Genomic DNA, 27,297 nt, shown 5'->3' with positions numbered 1-27,297 from the left:
CGAATCACTGAGAGCTACTATCAGACGGCCAGCCGCCGTGGGAGGGAAATCTGAAATTTCCCTCTTGCGTGCAAACTTCCCGGTTTCCCCGGCGGGCGCGTGCGAATTTCCCGTTTTTCCCCGGCCGCCGACCCGGCAACTGGAAAATCGCATTTCCTTGTTTTTCTTCGGCTATTTCCTCACCGTGTGGTGCACTGTCCTTCAAATGACCTTGAGAAGTGTACATGACGTGTGGCGTCGGTCAAGTACAATGAACGTTGCAAATAAATAGTGTTCTATAGTGAGGTCCACGTTATAATGGCAGTATTTGATTGATATTGGTGTTGCTATCCTTGTCTATCATCTTTGTATCACCTTTGTATCATCTTCGTATCATCTTTGTATAATCTTCCTAAAGTGAAGTCCACGTTATATAATGACAGTATTTGATGAACATTGGTGTTGCTATCCTTATCTATGATTCGACAAAGCAAATAGTGCTATCCTTTTCTAGCTTGGCAACGCTGCCAGATCGGGTTTTAACAATGTAGGAATATAATATTAATTAGAAAAATATCCAATCTCAATAAATTGTTAAATCATTCATCAATCGATCAATGAAAATTATATTCTCTTGACGATTAAAATATAATATAAATATAAACAAGAATGTAGTGTTGATATTACATGAGATATACCAGTATATCAGCTAACCTCTATTGAAGGCAGTTGCAAGGCAAAGAATCGGGAACGCTGTTCTACTATCTTCATTCACTGCCATTATGACGTGGACCTCACTATGTGTATTTTTCAATGTGTTGCAGGTCAAGAAATATATTTAGTTTTTATCAAAATATCACATTTCTCTTGAAGACCTTTCAAACGTATGGGAAGTAAGGAATGAGCTTGTTGAATATTATATTATTGTATATGATTATAAAATGCTGAGTAAATGCTGATGAGTAATTAATGAGATGTTGTTAATAATGAGTAAATGAGACTCTCATTTTAGATCAGTATTGGAAGAATGAGTAATGTCGGTCAATAATGGAATAGTGATAATGTTATCGCTTTGACTAATGAATTAGTAACTTGCTGATTAGCTGTCTAAAGGTGCGTACATATATACGCGCCGCGAACATGAGCAATTCACTTTTAATCAGCTGATGTCAAGCTTTTTATAACTGTATCTTACCGTTTCTGTAAAAATACAGATATAGTCAGCTGATTAAAAGTGAATTGCTCATGTTCGCGGCGCGTTTATCTGTACGCACCTTTACATGATTCAAACAAACTGGTTATAACTATTGATTCACTTGGCAATAGTAAGGTTTAGACTTATTACATATTATTTTTGTCTTACAACAGAATCTATAAATGTGAGAATATTTTTCTTGAAAACAATGATGCAGTACAAGTGAACTCTTATCATCTTCCTGCTCAGCAGTGGAGTAATTCATTGAAAAACAGGGCTTGGGGAACAGAATCTTCATGGATTAATAACAAGGTTCCAATTTTCTTAAAAAAACTATTATTCACTCTATTCTTCAAATAGACGATCACATCCTTTGAACGCATACAAGAGAACGTTTATTCTTGTAAACGTTTAGACTTGAACCATGATTCAAGAGTTGAATAACATGAGCATGATAGTTTTTGCATTTATTCAGTTCACTCTGTAATTTCCGAGATCAAGCCAAGTATAATACACTAGTTTATTATCAGCATATGGCTTTGAATGGTGGGGAGACCCAAGGGTAGTTCCACCTCGCCGTATATAGTCCAAAGTTCCCTAATGGGAAACCGGACACTAAGGTTATAGCATAGAGAAACAATAGCGTAAGTAGATATCCCATGGTATAGGGAATTTATGTCGCAACTTTTACTGTTATCTCAAGCCGATTACTGTCAATTATTGTCAATTTTTACTGTTCTGTTGGGGTGAAAGTGTATGAACGGCACAATTTGAGAGACTACCAGCGTCACACAGCTGCATAGGAAAGAACTACGTGAACTATCGGCTTGTGATAACAGTAAAACTTGCGACATAAACTGTTGTACTGTAATTTATTGTAGATTCGTGTATAGACCGGAATGTATTGTGACTTACTTGAATAAATAAATTTGAATTTGAAAAAGCCCTATACCATGGGATATCTACTTACGCTATTGTTTCTCTATGGTTATAGTGAGCACTATACTTTGAATTTACACTTTTCACTTCGAAATAAAAATTATTTTTGATGTTAAAAAGTACTGTAATTCATGAATTCTCACAGTTCAAAGTGAATCTCAAGGACAATTATTTCAGATTTTTGCTAGGATGACTTTTGGGGACAGCTCAACATTTTCTGCATGGGATATTCCACCCTTTGTTGGGTCACGAACTCATCCAATGATTGTTGGCGTGCCTTTCAAAATCCCCTCATTTCGGGACACAATGGGACATACAGGGAATTGGCAAAAGCTGGGGGATTAGGAGGGAGTGAGAGGGTAGAATAGGAAGAGAGAGAGAGAGAACAGAGAGATTGAGAGCGAGTGAGAAGATGAGGTACAAGGAGAAATAAAGCAAGAGAGAGAGAGAGAGATTGATTGATTGATTTATTTGATTATTTGCCTTCATTAGGGCGGAGTTTTAGGACTTCTGGTCCTCTCTGCCATACAACCCTAGAGAGAGAGAGAGAGAGAGAGAGAGAGAGAGAGAGAGAGAGAGAGAGAGAGAGAGAGAGAGATAAAGAGACAGTTCTCAAACAGAGAATTAACGAGAGATTGGGGGATCGGGATGGAGTGAGAGAGTTGGATGGAAGGAGCGAATATGAGAGAGAGGAATAGAATCGACGAGATTGGGGATTTGGATGGAGTGAGAGAGCGGAGTAGAAGGAGAGAAAAGAAAAAGGAAGAGAGAGAGATGTAAGAGGAAGAGAGATGTAGAAAGTAGGATATGAGATTGACGAAGTGATATGTGAATATAGAGAAGAAAAAGAGAGATAGGTAATGAGAGGAGAGTGGAAGGAAGTGAAGAAGAGATGTTAAAGGAACAAATAAATGACAGAGAAAGAGAAAGAGAGAGAATGAGAGAAAGACTCTTGCACAAAATTATTGATTCGGTTTAGTAGAAAGGGGTACTGAGACTTCTATGGTCTCTTCTCAAATACACTGAGGGCCAAATCTGAGGGAAATTTTGATCTTACTAGGGGAGTATGAGGAAAAGGAGGAGGATTAAAAGAAAAGAAGGAGTAGAGGAGAATGAGAAGAAGGAAGAGATGGAGGATTAGAAGATGTAAGAGGAGGAGGAAGTGAGTAAGAAGGTTAATGAAAAAGAGAATTGAATCGCCAACTATATTATTGTATCAGTTATAATATTGCTTTTGATATTATAGCTAACACACCCCGAGAAAATCCTTGGATTACTGGCTATTCAGGGATTTTCTTGTGATGTGCTAGAAGTCTCGATACTCGATTAAGAATATTGATAGTCGATCAGATATATCGATAACAAAATCGATGCTCGGATCCATCGAGGTAAAGTATCGAACTGAAACAGCTGGTGGAATTTTTAGGTTATGACATCATTGATCTTCAGCTCTTCAGCTCCTACGGTTTATGTTGTAGATTCTCTGTAGTTTATGGATGTTTATTACGCTTTTCTATATATTTCACATTGTCTATATTTAATAAATGATAAGTTATAGATTTGAACGTTTACAATGTCCAAATTCATATCTTCAGTAGGAAGGACTCTACAAAATGTCTTCAAAAACAGGTCATTCAGCTCCCGGTGTTTTTCTACTGTTGAGGTAGGTACAGTAAGTTTTTAATTGAAAAATTATTTAATCTCTAATAATAATGAATTTATTAAAATGTAGCACTAATTATCTATGATGGTTCCTAATTCCTTTTTATTTCTCTTTTATGCTAGCAATAACTTCTATAGAAAAGTTAAGAATGTTAGGTTATAAAACTTGATAAGGCGTGTCTCTATCTTAATTTATTCTATAAAGACAATTAAATTGGACAAATTATGAAGTTGACAATAATTCTGTAGATTCTGAGTTTATTCATCCAAAGATATTGTCTTGAATATTTTAATGACTTGGAGGCTTGTCTCTGTTATTTTAGTAGGCTACAGTGTTGCATATTGTTTTTCCAAAATACTCTAGAACATCAACATGGATGGCACGTCAATTCAAAATAGAAAAAATTCAGAATATGCATGGGGTGGCGGTTATTTTAAAAGCATTACTTAATAAGCTATTTTTAGGTATTTCTACTACTATTATTGCAGTAACTTACTGTAATTTATGCATGATAGAAATTGACATGCTATTTTATTTTCAGAAAGAAGAAAAATGGGAAACAAGGATATTTTCTGGTGTTCAACCAACGGGTGCCATCCATATTGGAAATTACTTTGGTGCAATTGAAAAATGGGTTGCTTTACAGGATGAAGGAAATCGTACAATCTACAGTATAGTTGACTTGCATTCTATTACTCTGCCTCAGGTATTGTATAATTCTTTACTTGATCATGTTGGTTATTGCAATTCCAGTGCTCTTCCCTTTGTATCAATAGATTTAATCATAGCCTACACTGAAATTAATCAATATACTGACAAATGAAACAACAAATGCTATTTCAACCAATTGTTTATATCACATGAAATTTTATAAAAGTGGAGAAACCACAAATTCTAGACTAGTATGTGAATAAAATTCAGGAACAGGTTCTGAGCTGTGCCTGTAGTCGTCCCTACAGGTATAATGAATAGTTTGTATTATTTAACTAATAAATGAGTCTACAAATGGAAATTGCAGCATTTTATTTGGATCTTCGTTAATAATAATTAATAAATGAGTTATTTATATTACTATATTGAATGTTTCATTTATATTCAATTTATGATACTACTAGTTCTGTGAACAGTAGACCATACGCAGTACCTATTCTCATCCACAAGTACCTGATTGAAACTATAGACCTTATAGAAATACAGCAATAGACTGGCTTCTCCACACATCTGTGTAATCACATTGTAGGATTTGTGATGAATAATCTATGGTCTGATTTTTACTCTTTATTGGCATATGAAGGAGGCTCCTTTTTCCTTTATATTATCCTTGAAATGCAAAATTTCCAAAAAAACCTTGAATATAAGTCGACGCGCAATTAAAAAAGGAACATCAAAGCTATTTCAACACATTTGTTCATATCACATGAAATTTCATAAACTGGAGAAACCACAAGACTAGACTAGTATGTGAATTAAAATTTAGGAACAGTTTTGAGCTGTGCCTGTTGGTCCTCCCCCTATAATGAATAGTTGTGTACTATTTAACTAATAAATGGGTCTACAGATGGAAATTACAGCATTTAATTTGGATTTTCATTTAATAATTGACCGAGCGATGTGAGGTCTAAGACTCAAGTCGACGATTTGGCATTTCTCTTAATGTTCAAATGTTTATATGTTGCGCATTTACGGCGAAACGCGGTAATGGATTTTCATGAAATTTGACAGGTATGTTCCTTTTTTTAACTGCGCGTCGACGTATATACAAGGTCTTTGTAAATTTTGCATTTCAAGGATAATATAAAAAGAAAAAGGAGCCTCCTTCATACGCCAATATTAGAGTAAAAATCAGACTATAGGAATATTCATCATAAATCAGCTGACAAGTGATTACACAGATGTGTGGAGAAGCCAGTCTATTGCTGTATTTCCATAAGGTCTACAGTTTTAATCAGGTACTTGTGGATGAGAATATTGCGTGAGGTCTACTGTTCACAAAAGTACTAGTAAATGAGTTATTTATTAATACTATATTGAATGTTTCATTTATATTCAATTTATGATACTACTAGTTCTGTGAACAGTAGACCTCACGTAGTTTTTTCATCCACAAGTATCTGATGTCACCTGTTCTAGTTGATCCAGTTGAATCATAATTTTACTCTTAAAAACTGTTATTTGTCTTCTCCAAGATCCAAAACTCACTTATGTTGTCAGACACGGCCAGACATCTGTGTAATGCATGTAATGAATAATCATCCACTTGTCAGCTGATTGATTATGAATAATTCTATAGTCTGATTGATCCTATCTTCAAAGTATATAAAGTGATATCAGAGTATGTAGGAATTCCTTTTATCTTCATATTATCCTTAAAATGCAAAATTTCAAAAAACCTTGTGTATACATCGATGCGCAGTTGAAAAAGGAATATCCCTGCCAAATCTCATTGAATTCTATCAACGCGTTTGGCCGTAATCGCGTTACATACAGACAGACAAAAGCAAGTCGAATTGAAACATAGACCTCACTACGTTCGGTCAAATATATTCCAGATTCACATGAGATATTTTGAAGAAGAGATACCGCGTACCTCGAAGGAGTTTGATGTAGCCCGCAGCAATATTCAGATAACTTATAAACAATTTTCTTTTCTTTTACCTCGTAACTAAATAGATAATTCATTTGTATTTGTTATAGGATCCAATGGAGCTGAGGGCAAATATACTGCTGATGACTGCCACATTGATAGCGTGTGGAATCGATCCTAAGAAAAGTATTATTTTTCAACAATCAAAGGTATTTTTTTAAATAATTTCATTTATAAAATATAGAATTCATGTAGTGTGACTCACTTAAAACTGTCAACATATCTCGTAAGAGTAACATAATTGCTTCCTATTCAATTAGTACTTACAGTAACAGTGAATCTCACTATAAAAAATGGCGGTTGCATAATAATTCAGAGATGCTTTCCTATTGTGCAATACTAATCACTATATCGATACTAATCACTGACATCCTAATATAACCTTATCGAATTGATCGTATAAATATCTTAATTTCGATGATTCATTGATATGCGTCTTTTTACTATCTGAAATTGACGTCTCATACATGTTTTATTCCACAGTAGCCTAGATAAAAATCTTGGTATATCGCTCTGGTATTTCATATCCTTTTGAAATTGACCAACTGTAAATTTCATTTGTGAAAATTGAGTTTTTAGGAATTTTTAAAACTAACAATTAAAGTTGAGTCTTACAAATTTATGACACTGCTCATCTTCTGGAAGTCCTCCAATCTTGTAATAAATCATTTTTTTAAATTGCTGTACAATACAGTAATAAAATTTCAAATTAATAAAGTTATAAAGTAATAAAGTTAATTAGAAAATTATAATTTCTAATAAAGCTGCTTCTAATTTCTTTATCTGATTGATAATTGATTCTTCATCACAAAAAACAATGTATTGCCAGGTCTTGCAAGACCCATTGCATACTATCACTACATTATAATGAAAACTAATGAACAATTAAGATATTCAGAACAGAAAATAAATATGTAGAATCTAATAGAATCTCCATTCTTAAACAGATTCATATCAAAGTTGAGTGTTAAGGAAGGCTTTCAAGTCTCAACTTCACCTAATATAGAGTTTTATCATTTAATTCTATTCTTCCTCTTCATTCAAATTCTATAAACGTCACAAATCAAGGTTATCAGTTACCCCAGTAAAAAAGGAGTTTCCTCATTCTGTGGTTGAAATTTACAACATAAATTCCTCTATTGCAAGTATTCTGTCATTTTCAATCAGGATGTATGGTCTAAGATAAATGTTTCTTAGAACTTCAATTTTTCACTATTCCAAACATATTATAAGGTTTATTGTTGAGGTTTTTCTAAATTATTATATATTTTCCTAATTGTTTTCTTGATGTGCTTTGAGGACAATATCTCAAATGCGAGGCCTTTGAGGTCTGTAATTCCATTCATAGTGTCCTCAAATATGTATTTTTTTAGAATAAATGTATGTGAAATATCTATTACAAAGAATTACCAATACCCTTTTTATTTTATTTGAGACAATTTCAGTTTTTTTTTTAAATCAATCTATCAAGAGTCCCCATCAAATTACTTGAGTTAATGTGAAATATAATTATCATGATGTTTCAATCCAACTCAATGTAGGTAGCTGGTAGTATAGTCCTTTTGGGAGAACCTTGGAACATTTTTCAATTACTTTTTGTGGAATATACTTCATTTACTTTTTGTGGAATATACTTCATCCTATCCAATTCAATTCATTCACTATTCATAAATGATCTGTCAAGAATAAACATGAAGTAATGTTGTAAACCTCTATATATCACTATACCAAAACACAACTCTATATTCTCTCTGCCACACAATCCTCTACATTTTTCTTGTATGAAATGTAAAGGTTTGTATAGCAGAGAGTGCCAAATTCGCCTTTAGTAAAGGCAATTGTTCAATTAAATTAGCTCACAATACAGACTATAATATTCAATTCGATTAGCTTAGATTCCCACACAGGGTTGCCTATAGGGAACTCAAATTATAAAAACATATTGTAAGCTATTTATTTTTTGGGATGTATTTGTTTGTTTATTTTAATTGAATAAAGTTTGATCAAAGTTTTAATTTTTTGTCAGGTGAAACAATATTGTATTTTAACCCTACAGTTGTTTTGTGAGTGATGTTGTGGTACTTTTCCATAATGAAAACGCAAATTTAAATATTGTCAACCACTTTTTATAATTATAAATTATTATAATATAATATACAGAACGTGGTTTCGTGGCTTTACCAGTCACATCTTCAGCTGTTTGCTTACAACTACTGTCTACTCAGGAGAAGACACTTCCTCCGGAGTGATCCGTGGTCTAGTGGATAGAGTGCTTGCATAGCAGCATAGAGATCCCGGGTTCAAATCCTCTCAAAACCACAAGTTTTTTAACCAGATCACTCCCGTGTTCTCGGATGGGCACGTTAAACTGTCGGTCCCGGCTGAAGTATGACAGTTGTAAGGCCCCATTGACGGCTTAAATTATATATTCAGGCGGTGGGACCTTCCCGCAAGGGACTCTCCACCAACAAAAGCCATACGTATTTACTTTTACCTCCTCCTCAGCCATTTTCTCTTGAGTAGACAGTAGTTGTAAACAAACAGCTGAAGATGTGGCTGGAAAAGCCACGAAACCAGGTTATGTATATATTACAATAATTTATAATAATAAAAAGTGGTTGACAATATTTAAATTTGTGTTTTCAATATTGTATTTGCTTTTGAGGATGTATTTGTTTGTTGATTTATTTGAATTGAGTTTTTTTATATTTTTGTCAGGTGCACCAACACACTGAACTGTTCTGGGTACTAAGTTCCCTGAGCACAATGGCCCGCCTCTCCCACTTGCCTCAATACAAGGAGAAATCTGCCGATCTCAAAGATGTACCTCTGGGCCTATTCATCTACCCCGTGCTGCAGGCCGCTGATATACTGCTGTACAGGTACGATTACCATACTATTTTGATAATTAATTTCCTAAGTATTAAATAATGTAATTTAGAGAAGACCTCTTGGGGCACAAGGAAAGACACAACAGGTTTATGCCCACAACTGTTCTTTTCCAAATTAATACTGGGATTTTAGGATGTGATTATCAAAGTAAAATAGAACAGGCTCAGCCTAGTTTTTCCTCCAATGTCATAATAAATGATATATTCTATAATATATTATTATGATTATAGTGCTTTATACAACAAATGAAATGAAATGAAAATGGTAATCTTACCTATAGAGCAGTATGTCGGCGGCCTGGGAGACGGATACTAATGGCCGGTTTCCGAACTCGGGATTTGGCCAAGTTCTAGACTTTAAACAGCTGGAGTCAGAAAATTGGCTTTCCAAAACGAGGCGTAGTCGTAGTCATTGTCATAGTCACGTTTGAATTAAATTTCGAAAACTAGAAAATTGAAAATAAAATAAAGAGAAAATAGTGTAAAGTTTCAGCTATTTTGAATTATTTAGGAATATTTAATTTTATCAAGGAAAAACGTTTCCAATTAGAGAAATGAGAAAATATAAACTGCGACTAAGCCCCGTTTTGGAAAGCCAATTTTTTGACTCCAGCTGTTTAAAGTCTAGAACTTAGCTAAATCCCGAGCTCGGAAACCGGCCATTAAGGTAGGCGCACACAGATTGTCATCGGATCGTCCGATGCGTGCTGTCCGTCCGATGACGATCTGTGTGCGCCCACCTATAGTATCCGTTTCCCAGGCCGCCGACATACCGTTCTATAGGTAAGATTACCATTTTACTTTGATAATCACATCCTAAAAGCCCAGTATTAATTTGGAAAAGAAGAGTTGTGGGCATAAACCTGTTGTGTCTTTCCTTGAGTTAAGTATCTGTAAACATGTTATAAATAAATAAACGCACAGCGCTATACGCCTTTTGCTTTGTTCAAAATAGCTGTCGTCTTGTTCAAGACTATCTATAATGTGATTCACATTATAATCAGTGGAAATAATGGGACATAGTTGCCAATGTTCTGTTACCACCGCCTCCTACAGTAGGAACCTGTGATTCAAGTTACTCAATTATATAATATCTGATAAAATATTAATTATTATTAATGTTGATCAATTCTATCTCAAATATATTTTATTTGTATATCTCAAATTACATATTAATTTGTGATAGGCCTCATTTCAGTATTTTAAATTGTTTATAATTATGTGAGAAATTGATTTGATATTCTGTGAGCAGAATGTACATGAATGTAATTAAACTGATGCTCAAAATTGGAAAAAACTGCAATTATTATCAATAATGGATTAATAGAAGAGACATTTTTTCAGCTGCTAAAAAAATCAACTTCAAGTGACAAGAGGCCTTTCATAAATAACTTAAACGATTTAAATATTCTGTATAAAATCCTGCTACTGAAAATCCTTGCTTAATTCTAAAATTCCAACGACACTTATAGTGATACTCGAATGACGTCTCCATTTTCCAGTATGCAAATTTTGTAATATTCCCATTTTCTAGATCCACACATGTTCCCGTGGGAGAAGACCAGGAGCAGCATATGCAAATCGCACAAACTCTTGCCAGACAATTTAATAATCGGTTCGGAGTCACTTTTCCCATCCCCCAGACAATCATGGCTAGTGAGTATACCAAAGACAATATAGTTATTTGTGCAACTAGTGCGCAAAGTGACAGTTTGCTGCACCGAAAGAAACGTTTACGCCCGAGCCGTAGGCGAGGGCGGAATGTCATCTTGAGTGCAGCAGAGGAACTTTGCGCACGTATTTCACATTAAATTTTTCCTACAGTTACCATTGAATATGAAAAGTAAGAATCTAATTATGGGTAAAATTGCCTGAAATCCATCAAATGTTTTTCTGTGTAATTTTATTATTAATAAAAACCTTAATTTATTGTCAAATTGAATAATGTAGTAGTAAATGAATGAAGGCGGCTGTCACTGATGTCGCTGTCCTCGTTGTCCTTACTATTATTATAACGTGCACCACAACACTATATCACAGTCACTGTTACCAACTTCATTTTGATTTTGCTGCACTGGTGCTCCATATAACCTACTAACTATTCTGCGTTGCCATGTTGCAAATCTGGAGTGCAGGAAAAATTTTTCCCGCACTAGAGCGGAAAAGTGATTCTTTGCGTTCTGTAATCAGTGCAGCAATGGCCACTTTTCAACGTAACTGTAGGAAAAATATATTTACAATTATATTTTACTGACTTTTCAATTCTATTTACAATTATAGTGTACATTTGTAGTTTTTCAGTTCTCCGCTTCTTATAAAGGCAATCAATTGTACTAGCTCTGTGAACAGTAGACCTCACGCTCAGTAAGTTACATTGACTTGTTGTTATGTTTTCTCAAAAATTAATAAATAATTTATCAATTTAAAGTGTCTAGAAAAAATCCTAAATAAACATAGAGCTTTCTGTCCTATCGTACCATGACGTGTCGTCCCGGAATGTGAGTGTGAGCGCTGTTATCAGGTCTGGCTGCAACTGTCTACAACGTTGATGGAAAGATACATTTTCAAGGTGTTCGATGTTTTTGAACGGGTAGTATTATTGACAGAGCGAAGTGAGTTCTAAGATTCAAGTCGACGGTTTGGCATTTCTCTTAATGTTTGAATGCTTGAATGTTTAAATGTTCATATGTTGCGCATTTACGGCGAAACGCGGTAATAGATTTTCATGAAATTTGACAGGTATGTTCCTTTTTTAATTGCGCGTCGACGTATATACAAGGTTTTTGGAAATTTTGCATTTCAAGGATAATATAAAAGGAAAAAGGAGCCTCCTTCATACGCCAATATTAGAGTAAAAATCAGACTATAGAATTATTCATCATAAATCAGCTGACAAGTGATTACACAGATGTGTGGAGAAGCCAGTCTATTGCTGTATTTTCATAAGGTCTATAGTTTCAATCAGGTACTTGTGGATGAGAATACTGCGTGAGGTCTACTGTTCACAGAACTACTAGTCATAGATACAATTAATATTAATAATAATGGTCTATGACTATTTATTATGGATTTATTTGTGGATTATTTGTGGATTATTTAAATTGGAACCGTTTTGGCAATATCTACTATTACTTCAGGCCCCACAACTGATATCTAATAAACTATGACGTCATCACATGTAGATCCATGATCTACTGGCGGTAAGCAAGCGAAATAAAAGCGCCGATGCTTGTTATCACATCTGATATGGTAATCGACAAAATTGGAATTACAAATACAATTTTCACGGTCTTCCATTTTAATGAATATGTTTGTTTATCATTCTTCTAATATTCGTTTGTGAAAGTAATAATGAATTTAATGAATTTGGGGTTTTAAATCATGGGATACTGTTGTGTACCTAATTGTCGTGGGAATTATAACAAGACTCCAAAAGTTTCCGTACGGTATTTTATTTTTCGAAAGATGAAACTTTGAAACGAAAATGGATACGAGCGATAAGAAGAAAGAACTTCAATTCTACAAAACAACGGTTTACATGAAGTGTAGAAGAACAGTGTAAATAAAGTGTGAAAGAACAGTGTAAATAAAATGTGAAATAACAGTGTAAATAAAATGTGAAATGACAGTGTAAATAAAATGTGAAATAACAGCGTAATTAGAGTGTGGAAAAACAGTGAAATTTAATTAAAGTGTGTGAAAAAACTTTTGAACTAATAAGTTAAAATGTGAATGCAAAGTGTTGGAACTGTCCATAACATCATAATATTAAAGGTTTCACCCAACTGAAAAACAGTTTCCTGATGGGTTTCTTTGTATCACAGATTTATTGTGATAAAGTTTGTGGGAGCCTCTTTCCTAATAAAGAGTTACATCAAATTTGGTTTATCTTTGATTTACCTCTCCTTCAATTCTGATACAGGCTATTATTAAGTATTTTTGATTGAGATGAATTTATCAATAGCTAGCTCTATCACTGAATCGAGTAGGCCTATGTCTATCAATCTGAAATTATGGATAAATTATTGCATTTGTGGAATAAAGTGTCTTTATTTTAATAAAATTTATATTCATTGAAATACAAATGTCTTTAATCTGAAATTAAGATAGAATGCCATCCAATAAAAAATCGATACAGTAACAAAAGTTACATTGATAAGCTAGTAGAAACTACTATGATCTAGGAAGAATCAATCTACATGTTATGACGTCATTAATTAGTTGTGAGGCCTGAAGTAATAGTAGGTATTGGTTTTGGGCTTGAGCGTGTAGTACTTTTCTGGAATTTGTGTAATTCTGACTGATTGTATGAACATAATGGGACTTGTGAATCATTGGGGATAACTTTTGAAAGTCTCTATCAGATATTTTGTAATTTTTGTGCCGCAGGCGATGAACGCAACCGGGTCCGCAGCCTGCGTGAGCCGCAACGCAAGATGTCCAAGTCGCATGCGGATGCCAAGTCGCGCATTCAACTCACCGACACTCCCGAGGTCATAGTCGAAAAGGTAACTAACTTACTAATTATTTATACTCAGCTTCTATTTTATGAAAACGATGTGGCATAACGATGTGATAGCGCTATCTGATTTGTCGAATGATAGACAAGGATAGCAACACCAATGTTTAGACATAAGAATAACTCTAGGCCAACACATAATATTAATGTCCAGGTAAATAATACAAATGTTGACAAGCCTCTTTTTGTTAAGTTCCTAGGGGTAGCTTTAGACGAGTATTTATCATGGGATTACTATATTAATCAGCTTTGTAATAGAATCTCCTCAGTTGTTTTTGCACTCAGACAGATTAGAAGGTTAAATGATTCCAAACTGACAATGGCAGTCTTCCATTCCCTAATTATGTCACATATTCGCTATGCCATTGTTGTTTGGGTGGGTCCTGTCAGAATTTGGAGAGAGTTTTCAGGCTGCAGAAAAAAGCTATACGGTCAATAGAAGGAATTATGCCTCTCGAATCTTGCAGGAATCATTTCAAGGAGCTAGGCATTTTCACCGTTCCCTCTTTACATTTATGAGGTGATTATGTACTTCAGGAGAAATAAGGCTTCGGCTAGAAATAGTGATTCCCACAGGTATCAAACCAGAAATAGAGGAGACTTTGCTTCCATGTACCATAGGACAGCTCTTTTTGAAAAGAAGCCAACATATATGGGTCTTAAATTTTTTAGAAAGCTTCATGATGATATGAAAAACTTTGAAGATCTCAATTATTCGGAAGGAAGTTAAAAGAGTTATTGATGGAGGTGTATTTTATACCACACAGGAATATATGTGTAGGGAGGGGCCCTTTGTGTGTTGATATGTTTATGTGTATCACAGATTTATTGTGATAAAGTTTGTGGGAGCCTCTTTCCTAATAAAGAGTTACATCAAATTTGGTTTATCTTTGATTTACCTCTCCTTCAATTCTGATACAGGCTATTATTAAGTATTTTTGATTGAGATGAATTTATCAATAGCTAGCTCTATCACTGAATCGAGTAGGCCTATGTCTATCAATCTGAAATTATGGATAAATTATTGCATTTGTGGAATAAAGTGTCTTTATTTTAATAAAATTTCTATTCATTGAAATACAAATGTCTTTAATCTGAAATTAAGATAGAATGCCATCCAATAAAAAATCGATACAGTAACAAAAGTTACATTGATAAGCTAGTAGAAACTACTATGATCTAGGAAGAATCAATCTACATGTTATGACGTCATTAATTAGTTGTGAGGCCTGAAGTAATAGTAGGTATTGGTTTTGGGCTTGAGCGTGTAGTACTTTTCTGGAATTTGTGTAATTCTGACTGATTGTATGAACATAATGGGACTTGTGAATCATTGGGGATAACTTTTGAAAGTCTCTATCAGATATTTTGTAATTTTTGTGCCGCAGGCGATGAACGCAACCGGGTCCGCAGCCTGCGTGAGCCGCAACGCAAGATGTCCAAGTCGCATGCGGATGCCAAGTCGCGCATTCAACTCACCGACACTCCCGAGGTCATAGTCGAAAAGGTAACTAACTTACTAATTATTTATACTCAGCTTCTATTTTATGAAAACGATGTGGCATAACGATGTGATAGCGCTATCTGATTTGTCGAATGATAGACAAGGATAGCAACACCAATGTTTAGACATAAGAATAACTCTAGGCCAACACATAATATTAATGTCCAGGTAAATAATACAAATGTTGACAAGCCTCTTTTTGTTAAGTTCCTAGGGGTAGCTTTAGACGAGTATTTATCATGGGATTACTATATTAATCAGCTTTGTAATAGAATCTCCTCAGTTGTTTTTGCACTCAGACAGATTAGAAGGTTAAATGATTCCAAACTGACAATGGCAGTCTTCCATTCCCTAATTATGTCACATATTCGCTATGCCATTGTTGTTTGGGTGGGTCCTGTCAGAATTTGGAGAGAGTTTTCAGGCTGCAGAAAAAAGCTATACGGTCAATAGAAGGAATTATGCCTCTCGAATCTTGCAGGAATCATTTCAAGGAGCTAGGCATTTTCACCGTTCCCTCTTTACATTTATGAGGTGATTATGTACTTCAGGAGAAATAAGGCTTCGGCTAGAAATAGTGATTCCCACAGGTATCAAACCAGAAATAGAGGAGACTTTGCTTCCATGTACCATAGGACAGCTCTTTTTGAAAAGAAGCCAACATATATGGGTCTTAAATTTTTTAGAAAGCTTCATGATGATATGAAAAAAGATTTCAATTTATTCGGAAGGAAGTTAAAAGAGTTATTGATGGAAGGTGTATTTTATACCACACAGGAATATATGTGTAGGGAGGGGCCCTTTGTGTGTTGATATGTTTATGTGTATGTGTATGTATGTATATGAGTATGTGTCATGTGTATTTTTTCTTATTGAAAGTAATGTTTTCAAGCATTTTTTTTTTGACAATTCTCATACTCTGTTAAGAGTCTCTGGGAAGTTATTAAAAACAAACAAACAAACAAACAAACTGCCATTACAATGTGGACCCCACTATACAGGGTTGGTGAAAATTATGGAAACACCTTAATATTTATTTTACAAGTGAAATTTAACTATATGATGGGGATCCTATTAGAATTGAAAAACTTTTCTGTCTATATCCCCAATCTGATCTATCGAGAAATTTTCCTTGTAAAAGAAACATTAAAGCCGGGTCTAGACGCTCAAGTTTACCATCAGTCTTTTGCTAAAGAAGGATCGTTTGGTTCAAGCAAAAGACGGATGTAAAATTGCATCCACACGCATCCGTCTTATGTCGTCCGTTTTCCTATTTTTGTGCTCACAAGCTCAGTTCATGATATGTTATTTATTTATTTATTCAATCATTCAGAATTATACAACTTAAAAGTACCACAGGCTAACTTACGCCCAAAACGGTTCCAATTCTAATTTTTACAACAGTCCAAATGTAGCTAGGTTATGTGTCACTTCAATATGAATCGTGATATGGTTTATTGAGTCTAATTGCCTACGGTTGACATATATCCGGTAGATGAGTAATAATTATATCGTATTTTTTCGCTGATTCAACTGGATAATGCTATATTTAACAACGTAATGACAAAATTATTACTGTTAATCGCTAAATGGTTTTGTTTATATGTCATATCTCGAGACACAGTGATTGTAAATGGATTGAAATTTTGTAGATAGTATTCTTATCAACAATATAGTACATCTTAATATATCATGATAGTAAATAATAATATCAACATCAAATTCTGAGAGTATCATGAGAATCAAGAAAGAAAAAAGGGTTAAATGGCATTATATACAACCAATAAAAAAAACTTGCTTATTTTCAAGTACTCGCGAGGAATTTTATTAATTTTAGGGCGCTGAATCCGAATCTGAAATCACAATTTCTCTATCTACATTTTTACGCGATTTAGGTTTTGGTGGATAGGCAAAAGACGGACGGTTTGATGGAAAAAGATTCCCGGCCGATACATTTTAAGTTTGACGACTTAAGCTTGAAGACCGTCCGATCCGTTTTACCGTCCAGACGCAACGACTTACATGCTCCGACTTTTGCTTGAGCAAAAGACTGAAGCTAAACTTAAGCGTCTGGACCGGGTTTAAGCTGTTTCCAAAATTTCTACCAACTCTGTATTAATAGTCTATAATGCAAGTTTGATTTTATCCGTAATGAATTTTGACCAACTATTTTATGATTAGTATAACTATGTAATGATTATCGACCTCACTATATAGTCTGTGATGTAAGTTTGATTATTCATCTGTAATGATTTTCGACAAACTAAATAATTAACTGCATCGTTTTGATTGAAGGTGAAGAAGGCGGTGACTGATCACACGTCGACAGTGACTTATGAGCCGGAGAAAAGGCCAGCGGTCAGCAATTTAGTGCTGCTCCACTCGCTCGCTTCGGGGAGGACTTGTGAGGAGATTTGTAGCGAGGCTAGCGGAATAGATACTGGACGGTTAGTGCGCAAAACTCTTTCTTCTTCTTCTTCCTGTTATAACGTGAACCCAACTAAAGGAAGCGTTTTAAATGGCAATTGTTCAATTATTCAAATGAATTAGAATTCATTTTCAGTATCTATGCACTTATAAGTGCACTTATTAAATCTTTGAATAATTGACCGAACGTAGTAAGGTCTTTGTTTCAACTCGATTTGCTTTTGTCTATCTGTATATAACGCGATTACGGCCAAACGCGTTGATAGAATTCGATGAGATTTGGCAGGAATATTCCTTTTTCAACTGCGCGTCGATGTATACACAAGTTTTTTTTTGAAATTTTGCATTTTAAGGATAATATGAAAATAAATTCCTCCATACTCTGATATCACTATATAAGTGGTTATCACTTTGAAGATAGGATCAATCAGAATATAGAATATTATTCATAATCAATCAGCTGACAAGTGGATTTTTTATAGGATGCATTACACAGATGTCTGGCCGTGTCTATTTCTATAAGGTAAGGTAGGGTTTCAATATTTTTCATGATAAAACATCATATGGGAAACACATTTAAACGTGAACTGAGTTTATTAACATGAGTGAGTTTTTGATCTTGGAGAAAACAAATAACAGTTTTTAAGAGTAAATTATGATTCAACTGTGAATTGAGATTCAACTGAATCAACTAGAACAGGTGGCATCAGATACTTGTGGATGAGAAAACTGCGTGAGGTCTACTGTTCACAGAAGTACTAGTATTATTATTATTCATCCTTATTCTTTATTGATTCATTCAATAAGTACATCATCAACATGATAGGGAGAGAAAAAATAAGGTGCTATTTCTCTCCAAATTAAAAAAAAAATTAGATAAGGTTACACATAGTCCGAAGTAGTATGATGTTATCATTATTATTTATTATTATAATATTGACTTTGGAGACACAGAGGTTCGGAACAGGCAGTAATGCCTAACCCGATAAAGGAAGAAGAAGAAGATTATATTCATTCATTCATTAATCTTTCAACGTAATGCATAAGCATTTGCTCATTTTATATGAATAAGCTTTACCTTATGCTCCTGAACACTTGGAACAAATGCTCACGTATTTTAAAAATTTTTCATCAGCTGATTCGCCTATGTGGCCTTACTTTGTTTCTATAGCCTTACGTAAGCGTTAAATATGCAAGTAGGAGACATCGCTTGTGTTTGCGTCGTCTGCTCTGTTTCCTATTTATGAATTGAGTTTTAGGTTAGTTGAGTTAAGAATTTTGAAATAATAGAGTGAAAAAATGTCATCTCTATAATAAATCATCTTCAGCATAATCTTATAATATCAATAGCCTTCTTATAATCGTCTACACTCTCATCTTTTTAAATGCCTATTCCTATTTTTTTATGACTATCTTTATATTATCTATCTTTTGTAGGAAAAATGGTGATATATATATATATATATCACCGAGGTTCGAGTTCGAGGTTTCCTCGTATAAGGAAGAGGAAACTATACCAGATACGATCACAACCAATAGTTGAGAACTATAAAACTCTTTTTAGATTCAACAATGATATATATATCATTGTGTCATTATATATCATTTGTGTCTCCATATATATATATATATATATATATATATATATATTATATATATATATATATATCATTGTTGAATCTAAAAAGAGTTTTATAGTTCTCAACTATTGGTTGTGATCGTATCTGGTATAGTTTCCTCTTCCTTATACGAGTATTTGTTGAGCCATTCTACTATGAGCAAAAGGTGAAAAGCTGCTCTAGACTAGACTCACCTTTTTTGAAGCATTTGCTTCAAAAGTTGAGCAAATGCTCTAGTTTATTCATACAATTTTGATTATAAGCTTCTACTTTTGAGCAAATGCTCAAACTAGTTTTCTGATGAGCATGAGCAAAAGGTTTTGCTCACGTTTATTTATAGAAAGTGAAGCAAATGCTCCATAATTTAGAATTATAAGCAAAAGCTCAACTCTATTCATATGGCTCATTGTATCTAAATAAATAATCAGTTTTAATAGAGATTGAGATTCAATATGGAATTTAGATATTTATTTATTTATAAGGTTAGCAAAAAAATACAAGAATCGGAAAAGAAAAACAGGCTATTGCCTAAAACTTCTTCAATTTCCTAATTTAGTTTTAAATTGTCCAAATATTATAGGTTATGTCCATTCAAATTTCTACACCAAATCACAATCTAAAATATAATTAGAATAAAACAAACAATTTTAAGTGGAAAAGATTGAGCATAAAAATCTCTACAATTAATGTTAAGAAACATATTCACCTAAAATTGAAAATAAGCTCGAAATCGAGATAATAAGATTATTCAATTGCAAACTGTTGGCAAGTGTTGATTCTATTAAATCATTCACTATGAAGAGATGGCAGACTTCGTGTCTGCTGCGCTATTGTCCTGTCACCAGCTGGCTCAGATCTTAACTCAGAATAGTAGACTTGAGATGCGCGTGGACACTAGCGTCAGGTGATCAATTTTCATAACGGCAAGGAAAGTTGTGTGAGTGCGCCACACCAGATTTTTGAATTAACAAATCAAGTAGCCCTATTGGAATACCCTTTATTAGAATATAAGGTTTTAATCCAATGTTGACATGTTTCAGATACAAACAAGAAGTATCGGACGCCCTGATCGCGCGGCTGAAACCGATTCGCGAGGAGATCGAGCGTCTGCAACATTCGCCCGATTTCCTACAGGAGACTCTGGAGCGAGGCGCTGAGAGGGCGTCCTTCTATGCCGAGTTGACCTGGCGTGACGTCATCGACAAAGTTGGACTTGATATAAAGCATCTCCCGCAACTCGCTAAGGAAATGCTTAGGGATAGCAATAAGACGCCTAGTTAGGCTCAATCTTAGAGAAAAGATAGCGTAGAAAAATATATGTCATGGTATAGGCGTTTATGTTTCAAATTCCACTGTTAATTCAATAGTCCAGTCAATAGACATAAAAAAGGGGATGTGCTTGCAATTTATATTGTAGTTCTTATTTTTTATTATATTATTTGGGTACTTAAAAGAAGTCCAGAACCAATTTCTTCATGCGAAATTTCCTTGTGCTTGATACAGGATGGCCCAAAAAACCTCGTATTTTCGGCTCATTTTCCAGTTTTCAGCTATTTCTGCCAAAATCTTGTTATCTGCCAGAAAAAATTGCTCTCACCTTTTTCCAAGACTATAAAATTCTGAATAAAATGAGATTATTCGGAACTCTACGTCCAATCGGTACTGAGTTATGATAATAACTTAGTATAAGAATAATCTTATTTTATTCAGAATTTTATAGTCTTGAAAAAAGGTGAGAGCAAATTTTTCTTCCAGATTACGAGATTTGGCAGAAATATCAATCATTCATTCATTCATTTATTCATAGACAATAGATACAATGCAGGTAAAAACAACAGGCATTCGCCCAAAACTGCTTTAAACCTTAATTTGGAATACACAGTCTAGAGGTTATGTAAATGATAACTTAATTCACATACTATTTTGAGTCCAAAAAATGTATGTACTACAATAATTTAATAGCTGAAAACTGGGAAATGAGCCGAAAATACGAGGTTTTTGGGCCACTTGTATCTAGCACAAGGAAATTTTGCATGAAGAAATTGGTTCTGGACTTCTCTTATGTACCCAAATAATATATGTGTTCCTAAGTACGAACATAACCTATTATTTCGGACATTTTATTATTTATCAAAATTTGGGAACAGAATAGTTTTGGGCTATGCCTGTTGTTCTATCCCGATCATATTCATATGATTTGTAATTGTATCAAAAAAAAAAAAATAAAATATTAAGAAATCAGAACTACAATATAAACTGCATGCACCAATGTATATAGTGATTGGACTACAAGTCCTAGTAGTTATTTTTCGCGAAGTTATGTGACGTTGGTAGTCTCTCATACTGTGCCGCTCTTACACTCTCTACTCCCAACAACACACTAGTGTACAAACACACTGAAAGCGGAGTGGAGCGGAACGTGGCGTTGAGTAGCGTCGTGAACAATATCATGTTAAGTAATGGGCTAAAACACACTGGAAGCGTCTACTCGCGGAGCGGAGCGGAGCGCGGCGTCAAACTTTGGAACAAGCTGGTTTGTTTTTTGGAGCGTCTACAACCGGAGCGTCAAAGTGCGAGTGCTCTACTAATGTACATAATAATGCACTTGTTCTACTACATTTTCCCACCATCTAGTAGACTATAGTGAGGTCCACGTTATAATGGCAGTGTGTGATTTGCAATGGTGTTGCTATCCTTGTCTATCATTCAACAAAGCAGATGGCGCTATCTCTTTCACGCTTTGCTCTGTTGCCACATCGTTTATCAACTATTGAAAATTTCAACTATTTGACAAAATATCTTATCTCAATCATGGAATTTATTATTACATCTTCAAAAAAATATATTTTCTTGACAAATAAAATATGATTAACTATTTTCAACAATAATGAACAGTTAAATTAATCAGATATACCAGTATCAGCTGTTTGGGTGACAAGGCTGAGATTTGGCAACCCTTTTCTCCCATCTTCCTACACTGCCATTATAACGTGGACCTCACTATATTAAATGTAATGTTTGTCCAAATTCCCCTGTAATGTGTATTATTTTCAAAAGAGAAAACTCATTTATTGCACTTTGAAATCCAAAGTGAGGTTATTCTTATCCATTTCATTCATATCTCTAAGAAATTTTGAAAATTTATCAATATTCTCTCACCATCTAGCAAATTTTTTGAGGGAAATTTGGTTCATATTTTTCCCCGTGCTGAACACACTGAGTCTTAGCTAATATAAAATACTTTAAGTAACTATTCTCACAAAGTGATGACCGTGCAAACTTGAACAACGCCATTTTCTAGGCCCTTGACGCTTGACGCTCAGACGCTTCCTGTGTATCATGAACGCTCTGACCACGCCACGCCACGCCAATCCACGTCCCGCTCTAGAACGCCACGCCACGCTCCGCTTTTAGTGTGTTTGTACTCTAATAATAGACAGTAGCATAGCCACCTCTAATACAAGGCCGCAGCCTACGATATTGCAACGTCGCAGTGTAGGGCTACAATCTAATACATGATTGGTTAAAAAGATCAGCTGGTATTTTTTAAAATCTTTTCCACCAATCATGTATTAGATTCTAGGCCTACACTGCGACGTTGCAATATCGTAGGCCGCGGCCTTATATTAGAGGTGGCTATGACAGTAGTCGACCGTAATCGGCTTGAGTTAACAGTGAAATTTGGAACATGAACGATCCATACCATGGAATATCTACTTATGCTATTTTATTTCTATGGCTAAATATAGAGCAGTTCTGTACAGTAAAAAAGAGATTTTAAATGAGACTTTTGAGATTTTTCATCCACTTATTAAGATCTGCAGTTGGCCAAGGATAGCAGTTGGCTTAGAGATAGCAATAAGGTGCCTAGTTATTTTGTAGGATTGTAAATGGAATGAAAATATTATGAAGCGGACTTTCAAGTATATAGTGCAGTTTTAAACAGTTGAGAAGAAATACAAATGACATTTTTTGGGGGACATTTGAAAGAAATATTTATTGCCAAAATCATTAAACAAACTTTACAAATGTGAAAAATATAAAAATTTTCATATACAATACATTGCAAAAACTTAAAATTAAAATATTTTCCATTTAAAAATCGATTATAATATTATCATTGACGTTACCAGCAAAACTAAGTAGTTTGAGCGATGGCAACGAGTAATCAGTCGGCTATAATTAGTGGCTTGAGATTCAGTCGAAAATAGAAAAAATATAATAAAGAAAAAAGAAACATATGGAATGTATGAAAAACTAGAAAAAAAAAATTCAATCCGAAAAGAAGAAGTACTAAGAGTGAAATACTAAGAGAGCAGAAAAAAACTAGAATGAATTCATAATAGTTTAAAAACTCAAAAGAAAAAGAGATGATTCATGTAATTATTAATCTACAATTCACTGTACATATGTAATCCATTTAGTAACATAATGTAATTCATTTGTAGCATATATGCAATTCCTTTTGTAAGCAAAGAGAGAATTAGAAAAACAATACAATACAGTACACATGACACAAAAAATAAAACTTAAACTCAGAGAGAGAGAAAATTAATCTGGGAGTATAGCCCTACAAATAATAAATTCAGAGGAACTGAGGAAGACAGTATATGTACATCAAATTAAAATATTTTAGGTATGATATCTTCTGTCTTTATCCAGCTTTCAATTTTTAATTTAAGTGCTTTTGTAGGTTTTCTTGCAATGAAATGTTCTGGCATAAAATTAATAAGCTTTCACTTATAAAGATCTGCATTTGACCAAGAAGATGGTTAGCGATAACAATAAGACGCCTTGTTAAAATGTCTTTTTTCTTTAGGTTACTCTAAAGGTGCGAACAGATTTACGCGCCGCGAACATGAGCAAAAATTCACTTTTAATCAGCTGAGCTTTTTATATCTGTATCTTACCGTTTCTGTAAAAATACAGATATAGTCAGCTGATTAAAACTGAATTGCTCAACATGTTCGCTGCGCGTATATCTGTACGCACCTTTAGATATAAATAAAAATAAGAAATCTCAGTGCCCTTTTAAAAATTTTTCAATGACGACATGTTTCGGCTATATAATGCCAGTATCAAGTTATTGGAAAATGAATAAAAAAAAGGCTTCTTAGTTTGTAGGATGTGCCATACAATGTAAATTAAATGAAAATAATTTACTATTGTAATCTAGACTCTGTGTTTCTATGTCATATGTTTCTGTGACATAGAAGCACAATGTCTTGACTACAAGAAAGTATTTTTCCTACAGTTACGTTGAAAAGTGGCCATTGCTGCACTGATTACAGAACGCAAAGAATCACTTTTCCGCTCTAGTGCGGGAAAAATTTTTCTGCACTCCAGATTTGCAACATGGCAACGCAAAATACTTAGTAGGTTATATGGAGCAACAGTGCAGCAAAATCAAAATGAAGTTGGTAACAGTGACTGCTGTGGCTGCTATAGTGAGCAGAGGTGCAACCAAGCACAACGCGCTAATTATTACTATTATATATTATAACGAGGACAGCAACAGCACAGTGCCACCACAGCACACACCACACAGCCGCCTCGCCATTCAAACACTACTAAGTTATTTGATGGATTTCAGGCAATTTTACCAATAATTACCCACTTTTCATATTCAATGGTAACTGTAGGAAAAACTTAATGTGAAATACGTGTGCAAAGTTCCTCTGCTGCACTCAAGAAACCATTCCGCCCTCGCCTACGGCTCGGGCGTAAACGTTTCTTTCGGTGCAGCAAACTGTCACTTTGCGCACTAGTTGCACAAATAACTATTACAGTACAGTGTTTCGACATGGAAAACAACATCGACTGAAAATATTCTTTATTAGGCTGAGTTAGGACTTTCAAGCCTTCTTATATACCAATCAACCTCGAATATTGGCAATGCTATGATATTGATATGATATTGATATGATATTGATATGATATTGATATGATATTGATATGATATTGATATGATATGATATGATATTGATATGATATTGATATGATATTGATATGATATTGATATGACATTGATTGACAATGCTAAGATTTTTGATAATTGTTTTGTTATTTGAAGTAATTTGAAGTTCTTGTAAAGGCTTCAGGTGAACGCAGACAGAAACAGATAGACGGAGAAAAGAATAAACGTCAGCATACAGGTGTGAGCAGAGCTATGGAGACAGACTGTTGTCTGTTGGGATTTCAGTTTCAACACCTGGGCAGGGATTTTCTCCGTCTGTCTACATACTTCCGTCGGACGAACGTCTGTCGGGCATATGCCCGTCTACCCATGATACAGTCATATCTGATCATACATATCTCGTCAAATTTTCTTTAAATAATGCCAACATGCCAATAATTAGTGTTTCTATAACAATTTGAAGCCTTTAAACACTGAACTGTAAATGGTTAATCAATTAAATACTCGTCGTTAAGCTTTAAGAAGTCCTAAGAATTTTGATTGTATGGTATGAGATGTTGTGGTATTTCTCCATAATTGAAAGAATAAGACTTTGATATTGTCAATACCACTTTTATTTATTCGAAAATTAATCCATAATTCAGTACCAGGTTTCATGGTAAAACCTACCACATCTAAATAATTATAAAATTAATTTATATAAAATTAATTTTCGAATAAATAAAAGTGATATTGACAATATCAAAGTCTTATTCTTTCAATCCTAAGAACTTCCTAGGTCAGACTCCAAGAATGCAATGGAGGTAATTTGACAGACCACTATCATAGAGAAACAATAGCGTAAGTAGATATCCCATGGTATAGAGCGTTTATGTCGCAACTTTTACTGTTATCTCAAGCCGATTATTGTCGATTTTTAGTGTTTTGACCGGGTGAGAGTGTATGAACGGCACAATATGAGAGACTACCAGTGTCACACAGCTTCACGGGAAAGAACTACGTGGACTATCGGCTTCAGATAACAGTAAAAGTTGCGACATAAACGCCCTATACCATGGGATATCTACTTATGCTATTGTTTCTCTATGTTACTATCCAAATATGTGTTTTTGTATTCTATCCAGAATAGATTCAATTTAACTTCAATTTCTTTTTGAAATTGTCAACTAAGCTACAAATTCATTTATTTTGTGATACACATAGCATTGAAGTTATTGGGAAAGAAAGAACATGCAAAGTCCAAAAGTTTTCTCCCTGAATTTCAATAGATTACTATACAGTAATCACTTTATAAAATAATGTAATTTCTTGTCTAACCCCATGTAATAATTTCATTTTGAAGAGTACATCAAAAACTCTGTTTTTAAAGTACTTAAGAGGAATGCTTGAAAATGTTGATAATTTATATTAATATATGGTACCCGCTTTGTGAAAGTGGTTCTTAGAATAATGTAATTTATAATAATGTTATGAAGAGATTTATAATAAAGTGTTGTTCAAAATCAAACCATTGAGATTTGTTCTACTTTTTTCAATTACATTTTGAGACAATTGTGACCAATTTGACACGATTTACTATCCAGTTCAATTATTGTACTTACTAATAAAAACATGAATTACTATTCCACAGTTTGTAATTAATTAGAGAAATGAATATTATAAAGAATGCAATATGAATAACTTTACACAGCGTATCCTACATTATTTTAGTTGAGTTGCAGTTATGGATCTATTAACTGCTATTTTTGCAGAGAAGATTTTCCATTGCAAACAGTACTGTGATCAATAAACTGTAAGTTATATTTCTTCATATTTATTTATGCATTTAACTTCCAACGGTGCACACCAATTATACAAAAAGATATAAAATAAAAACATATCTGCAATATCATAGTAGAATATGCTGCAATCAAATGAAATTCTATTTGATTACAAATTATCGCAGTAATACACTCTAAATTTTTCAATTAAGTGATAGTAGAATTTTGCAATCATTGTAG

General features: G+C 34.1%; 1 protein-coding gene across 1 annotated transcript; it reads left to right on the top strand.

Moving 5' to 3' along the window:
• Positions 1–3,544: 3,544 nt before the first annotated feature.
• On the top strand, positions 3,545–20,712 carry LOC111060858 (tryptophan--tRNA ligase, mitochondrial). Its single transcript, XM_039437506.1, has 8 exons — positions 3,545–3,776; positions 4,318–4,482; positions 6,471–6,569; positions 9,139–9,302; positions 10,846–10,967; positions 13,701–13,819; positions 17,630–17,781; positions 20,421–20,712. The coding sequence occupies exons 1-8, from the start codon at positions 3,687–3,689 to the stop codon at positions 20,659–20,661; spliced, it is 1,152 nt and encodes a 383-aa protein (XP_039293440.1). The 5' UTR covers positions 3,545–3,686; the 3' UTR covers positions 20,662–20,712.
• The last annotated feature ends 6,585 nt before the right edge of the window (positions 20,713–27,297 follow it).

Source organism: Nilaparvata lugens, chromosome 11 (genome assembly GCF_014356525.2).
Source record: "Nilaparvata lugens isolate BPH chromosome 11, ASM1435652v1, whole genome shotgun sequence".
NCBI classification, from domain to species: domain Eukaryota; kingdom Metazoa; phylum Arthropoda; class Insecta; order Hemiptera; family Delphacidae; genus Nilaparvata; species Nilaparvata lugens.
This window is presented reverse-complemented; position numbering and strand designations above follow the sequence as displayed.

Coding starts and splice junctions, on each gene's coding strand:
- LOC111060858 (XM_039437506.1), top strand. CDS start 3,687: ATGTCCAAATTCATATCTTCAGTAGGAAGGACTCTACAAAATGTCTTC. Junction 9,303..10,845: donor GCTGATATACTGCTGTACAG/GTACGATTACCA, acceptor CCCATTTTCTAG/ATCCACACATGTTCCCGTGG. Junction 17,782..20,420: donor AGCGGAATAGATACTGGACG/GTTAGTGCGCAA, acceptor GACATGTTTCAG/ATACAAACAAGAAGTATCGG.